General features: G+C 37.6%; 1 protein-coding gene across 3 annotated transcripts; it reads right to left on the reverse strand.

Annotated features, from left to right (window-relative positions):
- Positions 1-1,172: 1,172 nt before the first annotated feature.
- Positions 1,173-21,186, reverse strand: LOC145603739 (putative WD repeat-containing protein C2A9.03). Of its 3 annotated transcripts, none has more exons than XM_081659712.1 (10): positions 21,027-21,186; positions 20,313-20,470; positions 20,053-20,220; positions 19,862-19,948; positions 18,207-18,341; positions 17,884-17,994; positions 17,517-17,608; positions 17,301-17,406; positions 1,721-1,807; positions 1,173-1,630 (listed from the first exon to the last, which is right to left on the reverse strand). In XM_081659712.1, the coding sequence occupies exons 2-10, from the start codon at positions 20,451-20,453 to the stop codon at positions 1,217-1,219; spliced, it is 1,341 nt and encodes a 446-aa protein (XP_081515838.1). In that variant the 5' UTR covers positions 20,454-20,470; positions 21,027-21,186; the 3' UTR covers positions 1,173-1,216. The 3 variants fall into 3 exon arrangements, with proteins under 3 accessions (XP_081515838.1, XP_081515839.1, XP_081515841.1); XM_081659713.1 differs by having other exon boundaries at positions 20,313-20,465; positions 21,027-21,180; XM_081659715.1 differs by lacking the exons at positions 17,301-17,406; positions 17,517-17,608.
- Positions 21,187-21,610: the final 424 nt, after the last annotated feature.

The following is a 21,610-nucleotide window of genomic DNA, read 5'->3' on the forward strand; positions in this document are numbered from 1 at the left end:
TATCTTTTATACTTACAAAAGATGTTATTTTTCTAATAATAGATTTTATCTTAAAAAACCTTATAACGTTAATCATTTTAGCTTTTATAGTATGTTGACTCGAAGAGAGGAACTAGGGTAATTTTTGCGAAATTTATGAAGAAAGTAAACGAAAAATTAGGGTAATAATAGATTTTATCTTACAAAAACCTTATAATGTTAAATATATAAGCCTCTATAGTATGTTGACTCGAATGAACAATACAAGAGGAGGGTGAATTGTATTGTAGAGAAAGTAGAGTAATTTTTGCGGAATTCATAAAAAAACTAAACGAAAAACTTAAGTGCAAAGAGAGATTTTATGTAGAAAACTTCTTGGCCCTAATCAAGAAGAAAAACCACGACTACAAGGGATTTTAAACTCAACTTCTAATTATAATAGAGCAAACAACCTATTGCAAACTAAGATTCTAACTCAAGTTCCTCAATGAACTCGAGTCCCCTTCAACTGATCCCTCAACCAGCTAAACACTATCAACTCTCTCTTTCTCCTTCACTCAAAGCAATAAACACTTTAAAGTTTACCCAAACAATAACCCAATACAATTCAAGATTAAACTCTAATGCTAAGTACTAAGACCTCAAGTGGATTACGACTCTTTTCAAAAACTTGAAAGATTGTAATGCTCAAGTGTGTTATTTCAACAGAAAAACAAAGTCTATTTATAAAGTGAAGAGATGGTTGATTGAGCCGTTTTTTTTTTACTTGGTTTCTCCTATTTTTGCTATTGCAATAAAAATGCTATTTAGCCTTCAGCATTCATAACCCATATTGTTTTTTTTTTTTTGAAGCATCATAACCCATATTGTAGTTCAAAGAGCGTATCATTCCAATACAGTTGAGTAAATTTGGCGAAAAATGCCTGAAAAAATCTTGTTAAAAACTATGTTTCCACTAGGTACAAAAGGCTATAATTTTGCCTTGGGTATATCTTGGTTATCTATGTTCTTGCAATGAAAATACTATCTAGCCTTCTGTACATCCCTCCCACCTGATCAGAACACGTTATTCATATTACATTCAGGGAAACAAAAATATACAAGAAATCATACCAAAGTCAATTATGTGCCACCATATACTACATATACAAGGACCCCCCCCCCCCCCCCCCCCCCCCCCCCCCCCAACAACTGAAAGCATGCACAACTAATGGGTGCAGACAAAGATAAATGAGCCTCAAATTAAGCACTCCAAATACGAATATTTCCTACGACGACTATACTCCAACAGGCTCCCATATGTGCGATCCCACACTCCAATGAAAAGAGACTCGGTATCTGGACTAAATGAGATGCCAGATATTTCACCAAAGAAATCAACTTCTTGCTCCTCTTCATAGTTATTCTTCACGTCAAATACATGTACAAAATCTGCTGGCTCTGCCATAGCCATGAAGCGGCCATCTGATGAGTAGCGGATGGACCGGATAGCTCCCAGATTGCCCCTGAGAACAGACACAGATTTTGACAAGTTTCGGACATCCCAAATTCGGCAGGTCTTATCCTGGTTTCCGGTAGCAAAAGTGACACCGTCAGGGTTCCATGCTGATGCAAATGAGTAATCCAAGTGTCCAGTCAAAAGTGTAATAGTCTGCAAAGATCAAAATCATTTATCAATTACTTGCTTCTTGAGAAAATAATGAACATCGACAAAATGCTAACCAGCACTTTCCACACATACCTTTCCATCTCTGGAGTCAACCAAAATGCCCTCAGGATTGTCTCCAACAATCACAAGCATTTTACTGTCAGGGCTCAAGGACGTATGCTGCAAAATAAAACTGAAGGGTAAATGGAAGGAACTACCCACAAGGCAAACTTATTCATGCATAAATAGGATCAAAGATCCTATGTTGACGTTTTATTGGTATGTTCTCATAAGCTCTACTACTTAAATTTGGTAATAAAAAACTTCATATAATAAAACATGAATCAAATAAGAAACAGTAGTATATAATTATAAGAAAAAAAAAAAAAGTTATAAGTTATACAACAATCCACAAGTCAAAAGGTCAGAAATGAGCCTTGCACAAGTAGGTTGCGATTAAACGAACAAGGAGTTATGGCTTTCCCCCCATATAGATACATATATACCATGCTTCATTGTTCAGTGACCGTCCCAGATACTTCTTTGCTATCCACCTGGACAAGCACACCATTTCATGTTTGCACCATTAATCACTCTAACTAGACCTGGCAATCTTGACCCAAACCCGAAATAATCCAAACCCGACCCGAAAATTGAACTTTACCCAACCCGAAGTGACCCGACCCAGTTTTAACTTGGATTGACCCAATTTTTGAAGTGAATAGGGTGAAATGGTTAATTACTTAGTTTAGGGTTTCTTTCTTTCTTTTTTTTTTTTTTTTTGAAACCACCTGCGGGAAATATCATTAAAGGAGGTCAATGTCCGCCAAAGTTAAAAGACTTTGGAGGAACGGACCCAAGCAAATAAATTCGTTACAACCTCTCGAAGCCCACCGTGCTACGTGGTGAGCCAAAGTATTACCCGCTCTTTTAACATGAGAGACATAGAAAGCATTAAAATCCTTAGAAAGAGAACAAATATCATCAATCATCATACTCAAAGGGTTAAAACCCCCTGCATTCCTTTTGATCCCTCTGACAATACTAGCAGCATCACTCTCCAATTGCACACTTGAATACCCCAGCCGTATTGCCACCTGAAGCCCAAACCTGCACGCAGCGGCTTCAGCAAGGTCAGAAGGTCACCCTGCCTGCTCCTGGCGAACTGCAGCAGCACCAATCTTCCTCCATCATCACGCAACACCACACCAAGGCCTGTTACACTCCCCACATGTGCATCACAATTAATTTTAATCACATTTGCAGAAGGAGCTTGCCACGCAACTACAGAGGGCTGAACACTCGGCTGCTGTCCCATAAATACTCTAGCTGCATACTCCCCATATTCGCTCTCTGATCTTGACAAATTTGCAGCAACACTCACGGCACACACACTGTCCTGCTCAAACACAGCCTTGTTCCTGCACCACCAAGCTGCCCACATTAGAGCGGCCATTGATTTCAGCTCCTCACTCGAAACCTTCAGCACTAGCCATCCTAAACGATCCCCAAAACTCAGAGATGGTGCCTGTGAGACAATTGAGTTAAAATTGCTAGCTGCCCATGTATCCACAGCTGCCTTACACTCAAATGTAGCATGTATAATCGACTCATCCCCAATCCCACAAATCAAACAAGTCTTATCCTCGAGCATATGACGATAATGCAGTCTTTCACGCACTGCAAGAAACCCCTTACAAGCCCTTCAAAGGAAATGAGCAAGCTTGGGGGGTCCTCTCATATTCCATATGATTTTCCACACATTATGCGCCATTGGCAGACCTTGCTTACCAAGCCAATAAGGAGAGCGAACATTGAACTCCCCATTTTTAGATGGCCAGCAAAACATAACGTCTCTAAGAGAGCGATGTGATAAAGGAATAGCAAGGATCATCGCTTGATCAGCAGCACAAAGGTTCTCTTGACCAACTCACATGGTCAATTAAATCCGACTCTCAAAGCCATGTCACTGTGAGGTAAAGGAGAAGGAACACAAACAGCAAAATTACCCGGCAACCATGCATTATCCCAAACCGATATATCACAACCATTCCCAACCCGCCACTTCAACCCCTCAAGCAGGATATTTAGCACCCCATATACTCCATGTGTAACTAGGGTCATAAGTCTCATAACCCCAGTTAGCCTCCAACACGTCACAATTTTAAAATATTTTGCCTTTAAAATAAAGTGTAGAAGAATACCATGGTTGTGCTGAAGTCTCCAACATTGCTTTGCTAGCAAAGCTTGATTTAGATCACGAAACCCCATTCCTCGATTCTTCGGTTTGCACAAGTCTTCCCATTTTTGCCAATGTAATTTCCTTGCCTCCTCCATAGACCCCCACCAAAAGCGGGCTAGTAACCTGTGAATATCATCAATAATTGCATCCGGTATCTTGAAGATACTCATCATATAAGTCGGAATTGCTTGGGCCACTGCTTTGATCAAGACTTCACTACTTTCCCGGCTGTGATAACAATTTTTCCTTCCACTGCAATTTGTTCCAAATTCTCTCCTTCACCTTTGCAAAAATTGCTTTCCTCGATCTACCAATAATTGTCGGTAACCCAAGGTACTTTTCATGTCCAACCTCTCGAACCCCAAGAGTATCAATGATCTCATTCCTACGACCAAGACTTACTTTTTTACTAGAAGCAACTTCTGTTTTATCAAGATTAACTTTTTGGCCCGAAGCTCTCTCATATTGGCTAATTATATTAGCTATAATCGAGCTTGCTTGGATAGTTGCCCTAGCAAAAAGTATGCTGTCATCAGCAAAAAATAAGTGAGACACCCGCGGACCACCCTTACAGATTCGAGCACCATGTATGTGTCCCTCCTTTGCCGCCTTCCCAAGGAGTGTCGAAAAAGCATCTGCACATAACAAATAGAGATACGGCGAGATAGGATCACCTTGCCGCAACGCTCTAGTAGGATTCACCGAACCAGAAATTTGCCCATTAACTTTGAAAGCAAAATTTACACTTTGCAAGCAACTCATGATTCTCCCAATCCAAGCACCTGAGAAACCCATTCTATCCATCACCTTTTCCAAAAAAATCCACTCAACCCGATCATAGGCCTTTACTCATATCTAGCTTCATCGCAAAGCTACCCTCCTTACCTTCCCTTCCACGCTTCATAGAATGAAAAATTTAAAAGCCACCAAAGCGTTGTCAAAGACGAGGCACCCGGGATAAACGCACTCTGATTAGGAGTAAAACCTTGTCAAGCATCCCCTTCAGTTTATTAGCCATCGTCTTCGAAACAATCTTATAAATCACATTACAACAGCTTATAGGCCTAAATTCAGAAATCTGCGTTGGAGACGTACATTTCAGAATAAGAACAATACATGTTTTATTCACATCCCTAAAATTAACATCCCTTTTCCACCAACTCTTCACAAAAGCAATAATATCAGAACCCACAATATGCCAAAATTTCTGAAAAAATAGAGCATGCATACCATCGGGCGCGGCCTTATTAGGGTGAATGCACCATAAAGTGCCTCTTTAAGCTCATCGCCAGTCGGTTCCCAATCCAGCGTAGCATTCATATCCTCTGAAATAACATTCTCTATCCTATCTAACGCATCTTGAAACCCGGTAGGAGACCTAGTAGCAAAAAGGTTGTCGAAATAGGCCGAAATCAATCGTTCCAGACGTTGCTCAAACCACTCACCATTGTCTCCCCAAAAACCCGAAATTTTGTTTTGAGCTTTCTTTTGACTTGCCTTCTGATGAAAATATTTAGTGATTTTGTCTCCGTCACGAAGCTCATTTGCCTTTTTAATTTTCTTCTTCACCGAACCGAAAGTAAGAGCAGCCCACGAAGCAAGGGATTCACTACAAACTGCCAGCATTCTCATGATATCCAACCCCTCACCATCACGCTAACCATTTTCCACCACAATTTTCATTTGATAGCCACAAAAATTCAAATTTAAAAGCATTGCCACCATATGAATCAGCACCTTTTCTCTTAATTATCGGAGCATGGTCGGAGTTAGTCTTGAAAATTGGCATATTTTGTACTTCAAAATTCGGAAACAAAGAGCACCACTCATCATGTGCAAGAAATCTATCAAACCTTTCTCTAACAAAAGTGTAAATAGTATTCCCTCTCTCCCAAGTGAAAATGCATCCTTTAAAGCCAAGATCACGCAAAAAACACGCATTTATAGCCCCTCTAAACGCATCCATCAACCGCTCACTCCTAGGTACTCCCCCTTCCTTCTCCGCCAAGCTAGTAATTTCATTGAAATCCCCAAACATAATACAAGGTAAATTGCATTATAAGAGACCAAGTCAAATTTTTATAAGCTTGTTCCGGCCACCCATAAATCCCTATAGCTCTGGACTTTACTACATTGTTCTCACATCTTTCCACCACATCCCTACCCCCCCCCCCCCCACAGTTACCCGTACTACTAATACAGACACCATTCACATAGCCAAATTTATTTTTTTATTTTATTAAGTCTTTTGTCATGAATCATAGACTCCATTACAAAGACAATATTTAGCCAATCTCTCCAACATCTTCTTGGAGAGCTCTACCTGTATACGAGTTGCCAAGTCCGTGGCAGTTCCAATTTAATATTTTCATTGTTTTTCGGGGGCCTGGACATCCCCAAGGCCCCCTACTTTATCTGCGGAAAAAATAGGATCACTACTAACAACACCAACCTTCAATTTTTTCTCAAAAGGAACACTCCCAAGCTGATGGTCTGCATTTCTTTTTCGTGAAAACACCTCACCAACATTGTTCTCGGACGTATCCATCTCCATAGCTTCACTCACAGCCTTCTTCCTTCTGATCACACTTTTACCCTTTAACACATGCTCCCCCCACCTTGCTTGCCACATTGTCCCCTATGGTAGAGCTTATAACACCAGTGTTATTACCTATCACACTCCCCTTCATAAAAACATTTTTTGAGGGTTCCACCGTCATCTCATGCACCGAAACTGATCTCAATACCAATTCCTTGCTTCCTTCCACCATCACTGCTTTCAGAGTAATAGCTCTTTCTTTCAAAGGAGAAGGAGCTATATCATTTGGGGACGAAAATAGCAATTTCCTAGCAGCACCCGAGTTTTTTAGACTCGTCCTCTAAGAGACATTGTCAAGCCATTTCTTCTCCCTTTCTCTCTCCATGACAGAAACCCAAGAGCGTTGAAGAGGTGAAGCTGCCAAGAATGGTCCATATTGAAAGACAATAGGAGAGTCACCTTCCCTTCCATCCTTCACATCACAGTCTTTGTCATTCTGGCGAAGTTTCTCACAAAAAAAAAAAAAATCTCCAGCCTCTCATATTTAAGTCCCACCCACTTAGAAGAATGGGCATCAACAGCAACCTTAATACCCCTACGAAGAGGTTATTCAATGTCCACCATAACCTACACCCTTAAGAACTCCTCCCAACAGGGGGGTCAAAGTCATCAATCTCCAAGCACTCACCTATGTAGTCATCCACCTCCCTTGCAAACTTGCTATTGCGTCTTCCGAATGGCACATCCACAAGTCGAATCCAGAACGAACAGGAGAGGAAGTCGACCTCCGAAGGCTGCTCATTAGCCCTAATTTCCTTCGACATCAGAATGTGATTGTCAAAAGCCCAAGGTTAGTATTCAATGTTAAAAAATTGAAAGACAAACAGATTAGTATTGATCATTCAAATCGCCACATTGTCATCGATATGCCACAAATTTTTCAACACTCTTTTCATGGCCTCCACTTTAAACGGTTTCTTTGTGAGCATCTTTCCAACCAAAGACAAAGCAATCTTCGAAGTAGATCCCCCATCCTCTGTCACAACACTCTCCAAAACTGTGTTTTCCTCTTCAGTTAGTTTCAAACATTCCCATTCTTTCACCAATTTATCATCCATACCACACACCAATCGTCAAACCAAACACACAGATGAAAAAATCACAGAAAATAGACCAGAATTGTGCAAGGAAAACTAGGAATCGCAAACTGTATGCAACCTTAGCAGGGACTCACTCTCTCACAAAACCTTACGCGAGGGACTTAAAATAGGCTTCTTTCATTCTTAAGTAATAGGTATACACACTTTTTTTTAAACGATTTAACTTTATTTTTTCAACTTTTTTTTTGTAGTGAATTTATTTTGGTGACCGAGACACACACTTGACCTTACCCGACCTGAATTAACTTGACCCGAAATTAACCCGACTCGAAATTGACCCGAAAATTATTCCTAAAAATTGACCCGACCCGAACTAACCAGAAGTGCTAACCATAGAATAAAAATGCGGAAACGGTCGCTTATCACGGTAACGGAATTGATGCGTTAGTCGCGGGCTGCATCGCGGTTGTAGTGGCAGAATTTTGTTTTAAACTTATTAAACTAAGGGTTCGTTTGGCATCACTGTGGTTTTCTGTTTTTTGGTTTTTTGTTTTTTAAGAGTATATTATATATGTCACATAATGAATCAAAAATTATTTAGACATATTAAAATCATGATAATTTTGAAAACTGACAACAGAAAAGTGGAAACACAATTTTCTTGTTTCCTGTTTTTGGTTTTTAGTTTTCAAAAAAACAGGAAACTGAAAACAAAAAATGATGCCAAACAAGCCCTAAAATTTATATTTTAGGATTTTATTTTAATTGTATATTTTTTAAAATATAATTTAAGTCTTTTTTAGCCCAAATAAATCAAAGGAGCACGTTAGTCAAGAGTACAAGCAGTACAATTACAAAATTGAAATATTAACAAGTGAAGAAGTCCATTTTTAAAAAAGTACCCACGTGAGGAATAATTATTCATAGAAAAAACCTACCCCACTATCCCCATAGACCCCACCCACCCACTTGAGGGAGTTTATTTAAATAAAATCCCTGCGAGCTCATACACTTTCTTTCTCCTCTTTGAGTTCAGTAAAGAACTCTCTCGAATTCAATGGAGGTTTCTCCATTTTTTATTCATTTCTTTCCTTTAGAAAGCAAGTGCTTCACTGGACTGGATCTGATATCAGTCAATGCGGGCGAATTTTAGTTCTTATCGGTTGAATCGACTGAAATTGCGGCTTTTATAAAACGCCGTATCAAATCGGCGAAATTCGGATCGGTAGCTTTGAATTCCGTTACATACCGGCCGAATCGCGACGTACCGGCTGCATTTTTATACCATGGTGCTAACCCGAATTTGATACCCGAACTGAATATTTGCTGACCCGAAACAGACCTGACGCGAACAACCCGTTTGCCAGGTCTAACTCCAACCAAGTATTTAAGCCCAAGTAATATTTGTACTATTTCCTCCGTTCTTTTTTTATCACACCATAGGAGTTGGGCACAAGTTTTTTGGTAAAGGAAAAAAGGATGAGAGAGAAAGGTAAAAATACAAGATTGCCCATATGGTGGTATACATTAACTAAGAAATCAAGGGTTGAAAAGTAAGGGTATCTTTGGTATTTGTAGTGTGAAAACAAATATTTCTTTTCCGAAGAGTGGAAGATTAGGACCATGGAGAGGTTAAACAAGGGAGAGGGAGACCGAAAATGACTTGGTTGGAAGGAGTTGGGGAGGATATGAAGAATATGGATTTACATGAGCATGAGGCATTTGATTGTAAGGGATAGAGGAGGAAGATTTTTATGGATGATTATGCAAAATAATCATTTCTTGTTCATGTAGCCGACCCACTTATGGGTTTAAGGCTTTATTTGATTGATAGATATCTATCACATACATTTCAAATGGTTTGCTAACAAAAACAAAATAGAAATAAAACCTGTATACCATAAAACATTAACTTTGCATCTCCACAACTAACTTCCCCTTTAAATTGAACTTTTGTATACCATAAAAAAAAATAATAAAATAAAATAAAATAAACTTTTACTAATCATTTACGGTGTTCATACTCATTGCTGAACATAGTCTTTATTGTCTCCTGATTATATCATATGTGATTATAAGGTTTCCCTATGGTCTTATTGAGAAAAGATTATATACTAAATTTGGTTCAAATATATATTAATAAGTTGAGAGTTGCATTTTAAAAATCTGTGTCATAAATGGACTAATTTAAATAAGAATGATGCATTCTCTAAAATCTGATATCAAAAGACTAATTCGGCGATGCTAAGTGTAAAGATAAGTGATCCTAAAAAGTTAGAAAGTCTTCACAATTAATACTAAACTAAGAGACTAAAGGCTCATGCCTTAAATAAATGATACCAAAATGGTAAGAAAGTGACACTAAGCCTTAGCATTTACAATGTAGTTTCGAAACAAATAGATTGTGGGAAAGCCTTAGTTCTAAAAAGCACGCCTCAAGAGCGCGCGCTAGGCGAAGCAAGGGGCAGGCCAAAACGCCTCGGCCTAACCACGTGCGCGCCTCAACCGCGTCCCACCAAGGCGCAGGGCGCAACGCCTCAACCGCCTTAGGTTTTAAAGCGCAAAAAAGAGGATCAAGATTTATTTTTGAGAAAAAAAAAAACCATTTTTCCTTTTCCTTCAAATTGAAACTTACCCGGTCTTTAAAATGATAAATCGAGCAAAATCCCCTTATTAATTGAATGAAATTGCTTTAATTTAACCCCCAATTGAATACCCTAATTATCAAAAAAAAAACTTAATTTACGAATAATCAACAATAGGAGAAATTGATTAGTGGTGCTACAACAGAGATCGCAAGAGAGCAATCCTTGACGGTTTCCACCGGAAGTCGGCGCACACTTGCTTTGCTTTGTTTCTTCATCATCTTCGCAAGTAAGGGTTTTTTTCTTCTTTGTTATCTTCTTGAAGATAGCCCATTCCCCTTTCTGATTTTAGTAACCACGTGAGTCCATCCTCCTCTTTTCTAATTTAGTCTAAAACAATTTTTTTAATTAATTATTAAACTTTTTTTTTTTTTGACAGGAAATAATTCCTCTGTTTTTTTTTTTGTTTTAGTTGACACGTTTCTATAGTCACGTTTACCAATGCATAACTTCAACCGTTAATATCTTTCATTTTCGATAAGCAAATTTATAAAAAGTTGATATTTAAAAAATATATATCACGACGACTCCAGCAAGATCTCACATCACTATATTTTTTTATTATAAGAAAAGTGTGTGAATAAGGCTAAAGTCAAAACGTGTCAACTTAATAAAAATATAAAAACGGAGGTAGTATTAGACTATATATAAGTAATATTTGAGGTTATTTCCCTATATTTTTAATACCAAGAAAGTTGTACAATTATTAAAATAAAAATATAAAAATAAGTGTGCCTCATATACCAGACGCGCCTCCGCCTTGCGCCTCACGCCTAGGCTCGAACCCTTTGTGCCTCGCGCCTTTTAAAACTAAGCTGGGAGCTAAATTTAATTCCCTCCCCACCCCTTCCTCCTATTGGATACGGAAAAAAAAACATCAATTCTTCAAGAAACAAGGTACAACAAGAGGACAAGTTGTCCAAACAATAACAAAACTACAAATTAGCCTAAATCCTTTGTATCAACACAACTGACTAATTTGGAAAAGCATCGGCTAGATTAGCATATATCCCATCAAATGATAACTTAACTTTATCCCACATCAGATCCTAAGGAACTTTTAGCAATAAGATAACCATCTCTATAACAATAGGTTATTCGAACAAAGTGGTTTCTCTTTCGGTGACAGATTAGGTAAATGAAGAATAAAGGAAGCCAACAACCCGATAGAGTGGTGGTGCGATGGATCCAATAAGGTGGTGAGTCCGATGAAGTATTCTTAAGAAGCTGGACAAGAGGCAGGTCAAATTGGTAGTCTTTCACCAAATGAATTATGAATTTGAAGGTGGTGGTGGTTTTAATAAATAACTTTCTCCTAGAGTCCTTGGTGTTGTTACTAACTCACTAGAAGTGGTTAAGGTGGTGACCAAAGGGGTTGCGGAGGACGCATTAGTGGACACTCTAATAAGTTTCAGGATTAATGGTGACAGCAGGCTAGATTGGTACATTAGTGGACACTCCAATAAGTTTTAACAAAGGTGGTGAAAGGGAAAAGAAGTGCTTGCTCATTCATTATCTTGGGAAGAGTCAATTTCAATATATATAAGGTCAATTTGGAAAGAATTTATAGGATGAAACCACGATTGTTAGATGAGGTTAAGTTTTTTGGGTCAAGATATAAATCAAGGCAAGGACTGGATACTTAACATACTTGAAATAAGAAAAGATATGGTTGCCAACCCATATAAATTTGGGGAAGTAAGCCAACAAAATAAGCGTACCGGCCCTACCCATCTTACACCAGTTATGTCTTCTATCAATGATAAGCCCTAACTAGTTTTACCAATCCTATATGCCACCCTCAAAGCCAAACATTCCACCCTCCATTTTACATTCCAAAAAGCCTATATGCCACCAACTCCAGCAAGGTAATCACCCCGCCTATGCCACTTGTGGTGATAAAAAAAAAAACTTATCAACGAGGATCTTGAACAATAGTGGAAGCAAGACATCAAGGATGACACTACCCATCCTAACGAGGTAAGAAATTCAATGCCAATTATTATCCATCAAGGACAAGGTGGAAGTTTAGGCAGCCGATAATTTAATGGATCAGTCTTAGGACATACCGTCACATAGCACGATAAATTAGAGTTTGGAAACTTGATAAAAGTTGAAAATTAAAAGTGGCTTGGAAAGGGCTTAACAAACTTCATAGCATGGGAAAGGAGAGGAAGGGGCTTGGAAACAGAGGTAAGCCCAAAAGAAAAGGGCCTTTAGTGATCAGGGCACTAGCTGAGTCTTAATGAAAGATGGAGCAACTTTTTGCAAGGGAGGAACTAAAATTTTCCCACTAAATTCCTCCGAGTAGTTGAATATACAATACTAAGGGCCTTATGGAAGTTAGGCATCAAGGAGCCCAATGTCTAGGCTTTCATTTGGAAAATAAATTATGTTCTTTGTCCCATGTTTTGAAAAAAAATTAGGAATAGGAAGCAAATACATCTCTGTTTGTATAATTTATAATGTCGTTAGCTTTCTCATAAGTAAATCTCATATTTGGCCACTATAGCAAAAAAAAAAAAAAAAAAAAAAAAAAAAGAAAAAAAAGAGCATCATGTAATTAAACAAATACTGAAGTTTCAGCCAATCCTAGTTTTTAGTCTTACCACTCATGTTCTCTTGATAGGTATCCTACTTTCTACTCAGCTTAATAAGCTTAATAGAAGTATGGGTAACACTACGTCTATATGCATTTATAACTACCTGAACATATTTCCTTTTTCCTAGAACTCTCATGCTCACATTTAGTACTTGTCTTTCAGAGCACAAGATGAGCCCTATCATTAGAAAGAATGACAAAAATATACACCAAAATACTACCTCTGTTCTTTTACGTTAAACTCACTTCCCATAGACATGCAATTTAAGAAATTGTTAAAGGATGTGAACAGTTATAAGATAAAACAAGAGAGAGAATGTAAAAAGGTGGAACTCTGGAAGAAAAGAGTGAGTAAAGTAAGAAAGGGAGCATGAAAAGGTGTAATTATTGTGGGGTTGAAGGGGTAAGATGGTTGATAAATTGCTATTTGGTACGAGTGTAAAGTGGTTTTTAGTCTTGAATTTAAGAGAAATCGATGTCTTAGTTCACTAATCACTGTATCTGTATACATTTTTGTGTATTACGTGCTTCACCGGGTTGTTATTGTTTTTTATGACATTTTAGGTCCCAAGAATGGACTAAGAAGTACCTTGGGAAGTAAGCAAGGAATTTAGAGCAATGAGGAAAAGAAGTGAAGCAAAAATGAAGAAGGAAGAAGAAAGATCGAAGAAAGAAGGAAGAAAGAGGCAAAAAAGACCATGCACGGACGTGTGCACGGGCAGTCATAAGGAGATGTAGAGGAGATGTAGCTGTTGACATGGCACCGGGATGACCAGGCCTAAACAGTAGCTATTGCCTCAACTTTAGAGGCTTTGCACGGCCGTGCACATTATGGCACGTTCGTGTAGACATACTTGTCAATAGCGGTTCTTGTTTTCTCCATCCTTTTTATTTTGGGGTCATATACTCCTAACTCTCTTAAACTCATTATCTTAATTAGAGCTAGAATTCCTCTCCCTTAGTTTAGATTCTTAAAACTCAATCACTGTAATAGTTTGACTAAATTTTATTCTCTTGAATTCAAGAATTTCTCAAACTTAGAAGCATCTTAAGTAATCCTTTTCCTTCTGATTTTATTTACTTTGAAGTGATAGTTTCTCTCTAAACCTTGCTTAATTGTTGTTGCATGTTCAATCTACTTTGTTCTTACTACTTATCTCAACTTGTTAATGTTGAATTTAGAAATTGTTGTTAGTATGTTGAACACCATGATTAGTGAGTAGTTTCTTAACTATGGGTTGGGTGAAAACCCAACCTAGCCATGGACTGATTGATGTTTGTGATTGCATGTTCATTTTGGGTTGATGATTGATTGTTAACGAATTGGTTGATTGCATGTTTAATTGGATGACCACTTATTGCTCATGTTTTCACTTCTATGCTTGCATTGAAAGATGAAGTTTGATTATGAGACTTTTCTTATATGATTAGACCGAATTTCTATCTTGATTACGGTTCTTTGTTTGGATGATATAGTAGTCTTAGTTGCGATAATTAGGTGGGAAATCCCACTTACTTGTGCCTTAATACTTCCGCGGATTGATCGAAAGCCAAACCCGAGTTAGTGGTCTACTTTCCATCATTAAGACTTGGTTGGCCTATCATGTTAGTTAGTTTGGTTCAGGAATGCTTAGTATTGTGGCTTCGAAAAAAAGACGAGAGCCCTTCTATCACCCAATTTATGTTCATGTTTGCCTATTGTATTGATCTATTGGTTTGGTTGGTGTCGATTTCCATTTCCCCCTAGTGTTTGTCACCATAGTAGTTAATTAATCAAAACCCCAATTTGTGACGGAACTAGATTACAACCGTTTTTATATCATATTCCTTGTGGATACGATCCTTTACTTGTCCTAGGTAAGTTTAGGTATGCATAGTGTTTGGCTTTAGGGTATTCGTCTAACGACCAATTTATCCCTTGTCAATGGTAAAAGGGGTATGTCATAAGTACAATAAAGCAAAGTGAGTAGAACAAAAAAAAAAAAAAAAAAAAAATGACCTGAAACAAAAACTGGGTAGAAATAAAAAATGGAGGGAGTAAAAAAGTAAGTTGTACGCATGGTATTGGAATTGAGAAAATAAAAAAAATCTTTACAAAAAAAAAGGAAAACGTGAGGCAACATTCACAGCAGTTTAATTTAATTTAATACAACAAAGTTGAATTGTTTATGAATCTGTGAAAAGCTTTAAATTAAGCACATTTTTATCTTTGATAAAAGGAAACAACCCTTCTAATTGAGGACAAAGAAAAGACACTTCCTTTTCACCTAAAGAATAAAATAAGAATAAGGGCAATTTGCCAAGAATAATATGACCAACGAACTTTCGACGGTCTTTCAAAAATGGCATGGCCTTTTGATTATCTCAAAACAATACGACCTTTGAAACACTTCCGTAAATGGGAAGTGACATATTGGTAACCTTTTTAATAGGTAACCTGCGACACGTGTCATAATGTCATTGGTTAATTTTTCTTAACTACTTTATTTAAAAAAAAAAAAAAAAAAAAAAAAAAAAAACTACCTTGTCTCTCCCCAGACAAAAACCACCGGCAAACAAGCCTTTTATCCTCTCCCCGTCCCCACCTAAAACCTACCCCGCACCCACCTCCTTACATCCACTAACCAATCCCAAAACGTCTCTTATCCATTGCGCCCACCCCGAAACGCACCCCCTTCATTGGTTAGGGTGGAGAACAGGGTTTGGGATGGGTTGGTAAGCAGACTAATCGGTAGATGGCGGGGGTAGCGGGGAGAAGGTCGACGGTGAAAGGGAAGACTTGACGGTAACGTGAAGGGGACAAGCTGCAGAAGTAAGAGGTGGTGTTCAGGTGGTGTCGGGGAAGGGAGGAGAGAAAAAAATTTTGATCTTCATTTTTTAAAGATTTTTATTGGAAAAAAAAAAGTTAATTAAAATCAATTTTTTAAAAATGAAAATTATAAATTAAATAAAAAACCCTAACCAATAACAATGTGACACGTGTTTGGTTTAACCTTTTAAATAGGTTACCGGTTTTTTGTTCCATTTAATGTTAAAGGTCGTTTTATTTTGAGATAATCAAAAGGTGGTTCTATTATTGGAAGACCGGTGAAAGATCGTTTTATTCTTGGCAAATTTACTTAAAAATAAAAGTTCAGTGAAAGAAAAAAAAATAAACATTGTAGCCAACTCCACTTATTAACCAGACATCATCTAAGCCGAAAGATGACCTAATCAAGAGTGGAATGAAAGAAAAATGAGACCATGACAGAGAGAAATCCACCAAAATGATACTCCGTACTTAACAAGCCAAATGAATTGTATTGATGCTGGAAAAATCTTTTACAGCAAAGGGGTGACAATTCAGGTTAGTGGGTCAGGGGTCAGATTTCGGGTCGATTTCGGGTTATGCTTAGAATCAATAAAAAAAAATAGTGTAAAACTTAATATTATTACGAAATATGAAATTTTGGTCAAATCAGGTCGAATTCGGGTTATTTGGGTTCGGATCGGGTCGGGTTCGGGTTTCTCTCAGTAACTTCGGGTCGGGTTCGTTCGGGTTATCGGGTCGGGTCAGGGATTGCCAGCCTACCCACCAACAAAGAGAAGGGCCTGGTTCAACATCCTAAGGCTATGTTTAGGTATGTTAATTAACTAAATTACATATCTTTCTCTATTTTGCCATTTTTGAGCAACAAAATATGCACTGTAAAGTGTGAACTAAACACCCATTTCATCATGTTGCAATCCTCACTTCCCAAAAACTCAAAATAAATAGATAACCATGCTGCCAACATTGCCTTTTGGGGTGAATTTCACATTATGCATGTTCCGGTGTTCAATATGGTTTGGCAATGTTGATATAACCGAGGGGCAGACATATCCATGCTTCATAGACAGTGTATAAAAGAGTGCACCTAAGGCGCTATGGCATTAAGTAAATGGGGTACACAGCTCTTTTTGAGCTAGGCTAGGCAAGGCGCATTCAACAAGGCACACCCAAGGCACCCAGCTTTAGATTTTGCTCCAATATTTTTTGTTTTAGGTCATGACTTCACTTTGAAGGTTAGACTACAGGCCTTTAAATTGAATCCTATATGCAACGGGTACTCTTTTAAAAACGGCATTTTATATCAGTTAAAGAGAGATTGATTTATATATGCTTGTTCTTGAAATAGAAAGTGGTGATGGGCACATTGAACTATCCCCTATTTGTTCTTGAAAACTTTCCTAAGCGTCACAAAGCATGCGTAGGCACAGCAGGATCCCAATAAACTCAGTGCACCTTGAGCTTTTTTTATACATTGTTCATAGGTAGAAACATTCAGTATAGCTGCACAAATGCTTGCAGTCACAAAGCATGTGGGTGAGGTTATACCAGGCCATATATGTTAGAAAACATCCAACTCATGATTTCCGCGGACCAAGTGTTGTCACCCCTCCAAACCTCTCCACCACTGGGGAGGGGAGGGAACTAGCATATACATATTGAAGATAAGAATCAACAAGTTAAGAAGCTAAAGACTCCCATGAAAGTTGAAATGCGAGATTAAAAGGCTGACTAACATTTACTGGCCAAGGAAATTGAAAATGCTTTGAAAGCTGGAACTTCTCCAAGTCAAAGTCCCTCACTCCAGAATCATTATTGGAGGCAGTAAAATGAATTGCACCGCTGCAATAGAAACAATATTGAAAGAGAACTTGATAAGTGAAAATCTTTGCAATGGAGTATTTTACAAAAGGAAAGAGGGAAAAACAGCACAGGAAAAACTCCCCAGCTACCTGGGAGAGGCATAGATCTCAACAGCATTAGTAATAGCGTTATCATCATACGTGGTACGCGTGCAGAAGCTCACTCCAGATCTATCCAAATTCTGTCAGTTCAGTTTGCAATATAACATTTAGTATATAGTTGTGATGATTCTATCTTGTGTTATAGCATGACCAAAATCTTTCCAATGAATTGTCTAATCAATGAGATGATCCTTTCCAGTTTCCCAGGGGCCACCAAGAGGATAAAAAAGGCAGCAAACTAAAGTAAATACAGTAAATCTTTCATGTTAGCTGAAAATGTCATGAAAAATGCAAGTATAGCTCATTCAAATTACAAAACAAAATAATATGATCGATAGAATAAATGTTGTCTAACCTTGCAAATAAGTTCCCCCTGAAATCCTCCAGCAACTAGCAAATTATCTTTGACAGAAAGAGTACTGACTTGGGTTTGACTAAATCCTTCCAATATACTTCCAGGATGTTTCTAGATAGACAGCAATACGAAAACATTAGTTTCTGACTGAAACAAAATATCTCATCCCATATAGTGCAGAACTAGTCGTTATAAGAGTTTAATAAATCTCATTAGGTGGATGGAGTGAGTATTGCAATACAATGAACATAAGTAAATTCCAACCATATAGTAGGCGATGCTTTAAGGGGTAAGAATCCAAGTTCTGCATGATCAAAACTCACTTCTGTAGGAGCTACGTGCCCTGAGACATTAAGAACCTCGGATTTGCAACGTGCCAATGAAGACCAATGGACAATACATGAATTAGACATGAGATATACATCATGCTTCGAGGTAGCCCAAACCAAATTCCTTAACTGCACCAGCACAAGAAAATGCATGATTGTTTAATAAAATTTTACATCATACTTGAAGGTATTCTTTCTATTACAGCTTCTATTCACATGTGATGCGGGCATATTAATATTTTTGGGTTTATATGTTCAAATATGAACTAGATTCCTATACAGGACTAATCAAACTTGTGCAATTGGATACTAATCAAGAGTTTTAGAGACAACCCATTTAGACAATGAACTTCAGGAAAAAGGAACATGCTAGTGATGCTACCAATTATGCATTAACAATCAATCTCTGCACTAAATCAACTGATGCTACGGTAAATCAAGTGAGACGATGCTTGCTACGGTAAATCAATCTCTGCACTAAATAAGAAGTGCAAGGATACCCTAAATCTCTGTTCAGTTAATATTATTTTCTAACTGGTGACATAAGAAAATTTTTGCTATCATCAATTCCCAATGATTATAGAGGCATTTAGAAGGCTATGCAGTTGAGGAGATTTTCTCCCCACTTGCTCTCACTAATAGAGGATTGTTCTAATTATTCTTCCGAACGAGTTTTGTGATTTTATGTTTGGCTATTGAGGAAGTAATGGTATAAATTCACTACTTTTTGGGTGAGGAGAAACAATAGGGAAGGGAAATTCCAATATGGCCACATTAGAAATTAAGAAAAAGTATCAAAAAACCAAAGAAACATAAGAGGAATAACACAAACTGTTAGGAGATACGTATTTGATAAAGAGTTCATCAATTTCCTTATCACATTGTAAATAACTAAGATGGCATACAAGTATTATAAAAAATTGTGCAATTTATTAACAAATGGCTTAGTAATCACAAAACAAAATGGTACTGTGTCCAAGAGTGATGAACCAACAAAGGGATATGTGCAAACACCACCACTCCAACATTACCTCTCCTACTCTTGCTATTAACAGTTAACACTAGTCTACTATATATATATATATATATATATACCTCTCCTACTCTTGCTATTAACAGTTAACACTAGTCTACTCTATATATATATATATATATATATATATATATATATATATATAGAGTAGACTAGTGTTAACTGTTAATAGCAAGAGTAGGAGAGGTATATATATATATATATATATATATATATAAAGGATTACACTAATAGCCAGGAAAAGGAGTAAATAAAACAAGATAAGTTGTCCTCTAAAAACAGGATAAGGAAATTATAGATCAACCATTAAACCCAGTTCCTTTGAAACTCCCAACTGAGTAATCCTAAAAAGCCCCTGCTGCCTTAGCCAATAACAATGACTGATAAGTGAATTGGCCCACATCGATATGAAGACGAAGAAACACCTGAAAAGACCCAGGAGTTTTGCTCCAACCACATACACATGAAAGAGAATGATAGTGTGACCAAATATGTCAAAGACAACACTGACCAGCCATTCACATGATTTATGGATGAGATACTAGTCATACTACAAGGGAACAAAAAAAAGGAGTCACTGCCAAAAGAACAAATAAATCAATCTGGATAAAGTAACCTGAAAGTGGAGAATAGTTGACTTCACAGATCTTGAATTGTGTCTAAAGTCGTAATATATCCCCTTTTTCTTTGTTTGTTTGCATACCTAGTTGTCAAAAGGAAGGAGCAATCACTATATACTCATCAAATAAACTTTAAAACCTAACATAGCACTTTACAAGAAAAGAGGAAAAGATTAACTACAGTCACCTTCTCTGTCCCTTCACCAGAGTTGGGAATGTTTTCATAGTTCTTGTATTGTTCTATTCGAGTCTGCCGGTACTTTTCCCTAGTAATGCTGAGCCTTTCCCAGGGAATGCCTTGGATGTCTCTGCCTCTCCTAGCTTGGGCGGAAGAAGTATCTGCAAATTTATTTTCCTAAATCCAGAAGAAATCAAAAAATCGCTGATTGCTAGAACTCATAGGAAAAAGAAAATTAAGTTAAAAAAGTGGGGTGGATTATCACTAACCACGAAATCATATTCTTCAATTTCAGAATCTGATCCACCCATCTCTCTATCACGAAAATCTTCATCCATATCATCATCAAAATCTTCAATTTCGTACTCCTCTGCCATATAATCAGCATCGTCGATATGAAGATGGGACATCCTCAAAGCAGCCTATTCTACCCATATCAACAACCAAACAATACAGCAATGAAGATTAGCTGTGTTTCAACTTTCAAGTAAAGCACAAACTAGAAATGGAAAATGGGAGCAATGACTAGAAGTAGCATACATATGCAATGATAAGCAATCATGCAAGAGCAGTAACTCAAATACATGTTAAAAGCACGATTTTACCACTCTTATGCAGCCCGTCCCTGAGCCCAGGCAGGAGGGGTGGCCGCCACCTGGGCCAGGAAGAAAGGTCCATATTCATAGTTCCTTCCTATCATAAACGATTTATAACTTATAAGACTAATGCAATTTGACTCAAAATTCATATTAGGCTCGAAAAATCACATAAATTTCTTTTCAATAGTAACACAAAGTGCACATAGCAAAATTCTAGCTATATAATCGCTCATGAATTAAGTAATTAAAGCCAATAGTTCAATAATCAACGTTAGAAGAAGTGAGGAACCCTAAATTGACTATACGGATAATCAAACTAACAATATGCGAAACCAAACCCTAGGTTGTGAAGTTTATATTCGATAATTTAAAAAATACTCTTACCTCAGAAGCTGCTTCAATGGAGGGGAGAAAGCTTAAAAACCGCTTCAATAGAGAACTCGGAGTATGTTTCAATGCAGGAGAGAAAAGGGGGTGCAGCGTAAAAGTGAAAATTTCCAAAGGAAAAAAATTGAAAACATTGGAGGAAGAATGGAAGATTTTTTTTTTTTTTTTTTTTTTTTTTTTTGACAAAGAGTACTATTAGTGAGAAGCATGATTACAACCTAAACTAAGTAAAGAAAGCAGAATTACACGGTAGAACATTGGGGGTCGGACCATAAAACTTCTTACGTCTAGGAAACCAAGTGTACTCGGTGGGCCATGATGCTATTCTTTTAGAGCCACTTAACCTACAAAACAAAGAGTTAATAAAACATGTTGGAGACCTACTTTGCAGAGTTGCATATTTCCTTCTAAACCTGGGACGGGAAGGCGAGACAAAACCAAACATTAAATCCGAGGAGGAAGTTCTTGGGTGGACGGGAGTCTGCAAAGGGGAAGAAACAGGCGAAACTGGTAGGAGTGTTGACGCAGCTTCACACGAGGACTCGAGACCTGCCATACCTATGGATGGATCTTCTTGCATC

The sequence above is a fragment of the Chenopodium album genome, chromosome 22 (assembly GCF_948465745.1).
Source record: "Chenopodium album chromosome 22, dcCheAlbu1.1, whole genome shotgun sequence".
In the NCBI taxonomy this organism is placed as follows: domain Eukaryota; kingdom Viridiplantae; phylum Streptophyta; class Magnoliopsida; order Caryophyllales; family Amaranthaceae; genus Chenopodium; species Chenopodium album.

Coding starts and splice junctions, on each gene's coding strand:
- LOC145603739 (XM_081659712.1), bottom strand. CDS start 20,453: ATGTCCCATCTTCATATCGACGATGCTGATTATATGGCAGAGGAGTAC. Junction 17,609..17,883: donor AGGGGGAACTTATTTGCAAG/GTTAGACAACAT, acceptor CTGAACTGACAG/AATTTGGATAGATCTGGAGT. Junction 1,631..1,720: donor TTGACTCCAGAGATGGAAAG/GTATGTGTGGAA, acceptor TGATCTTTGCAG/ACTATTACACTTTTGACTGG.